The sequence below is a fragment of the Protobothrops mucrosquamatus genome, unplaced genomic scaffold (genome assembly GCF_001527695.2).
Source record: "Protobothrops mucrosquamatus isolate PMUCROS unplaced genomic scaffold, P.Mucros_1.0 scaffold12228, whole genome shotgun sequence".
Lineage (NCBI taxonomy): Eukaryota > Metazoa > Chordata > Lepidosauria > Squamata > Viperidae > Protobothrops > Protobothrops mucrosquamatus.
In genome coordinates, this window is record NW_015398005.1 from 15,431 (window position 1) to 16,530 (window position 1,100).

At 56.5% G+C, this 1,100-nt stretch overlaps 1 protein-coding gene across 1 annotated transcript in view; it reads left to right on the forward strand.

Moving 5' to 3' along the window:
- Nucleotides 1–971: 971 nt before the first annotated feature.
- Nucleotides 972–1,100, forward strand: part of LOC107301397 (C-type lectin 9a-like) — a gene marked incomplete at its 3' end in the record, with an annotated part of 9,109 nt that continues 8,980 nt past the window's right edge. The window contains exon 1 of the mRNA XM_015830631.1: nt 972–1,045. Within this exon, the coding sequence (XP_015686117.1) occupies nt 988–1,045 (58 nt within the window). The remainder of the gene's footprint in view (nt 1,046–1,100) is intronic.

Here is a 1,100-nt window from a genome sequence, read left to right on the forward strand (position 1 = left end):
AGTTCCCGTTTCTTAACCTGCGTTTAGATCCTGGCATATTGTGGGAACGCAGCGATGCCCTCCATTGGGAGGATGCTGGGAGCTGTTCATTCCTGCAGGTTCTGAAGGGACGTTAGAAAAACCTCGCTCAGAAAAAGGGAAAGCCAGCCTGTCAACAGCAGCCCCCAGACCCTGAGGAGGTGGGAGGGGGATCCCCTTGTCTGGACACCCTCAAGGGGGTGGGGGCCAATCAGCCACGTATCCGGGGTTCTTTGGATTGCAGCACTGAGTTGGGGCTGGACTGGATGACCTCAAATTGCAGGATTCTGTCTCTAAGAGGTGACCTGGCAGAAGGCAAATCCTGTGAGATTAAAATTCTTATGTGCAAACAAGCCACATCCTGGTAGTTAGACCAAAAATCTCTTCTCACGCAAAGCAATTTCTCTCATTCCCCCCCCCCAACAGAAACCTCCCCCCTCCACTTGCCTTGCCTATAAATGCCTCCGTTCCTCTCGCAGGAGGAAAGCCTGGAGTTGCCTCTGAGCAGACTTGCTACCTGTGGAGGCCGAGGGACAGGTGAGTGCGGCTCTCCCACCTGTGGGCACCGGACAGGTGAGGCCCCTGCAGCAGATCGCTCCTGCACCTGTCTGTCTCCACCCGAAGGGACCACTTGCAGGGGGCTGCCGGCAATGCTTCTGTTTCAGAAGGGGATCTGGGAGGCAAGGACTAAGGGATCTTAGCAGGGGATCTCTGGGGGAGAGAGAAAGAGACCCATAGGACAGCCTTTCTTAGGAACTCCCCCCAACCAGGATATAGCAGTGCAGGACACCCATTAAAGCTATTGCAAGACCGAGGAGGGAGAAACGGGGTCCAGCTGGGCAAGTGAAAAAGTGCAACGCAAAGTGTGGGACTCCCAGCTTGGCCCCAGGTTGGACTTCACCCCCTCTTCCCCCCCCTTTCCTCCCTTCCCCCCCCCCCAGTTCTCTCTGCAGGGAAGGAAAGAAGACCATGGGGCGATTCATCTTCGTGAGCTTCGGCTTGCTGGTCGTGTTCCTCTCCTTGAGTGGTGAGTTCGAGCAGGGTTCCTCGTGTCCGGAGAGGGCAAAGCCCTCCCACCTCCA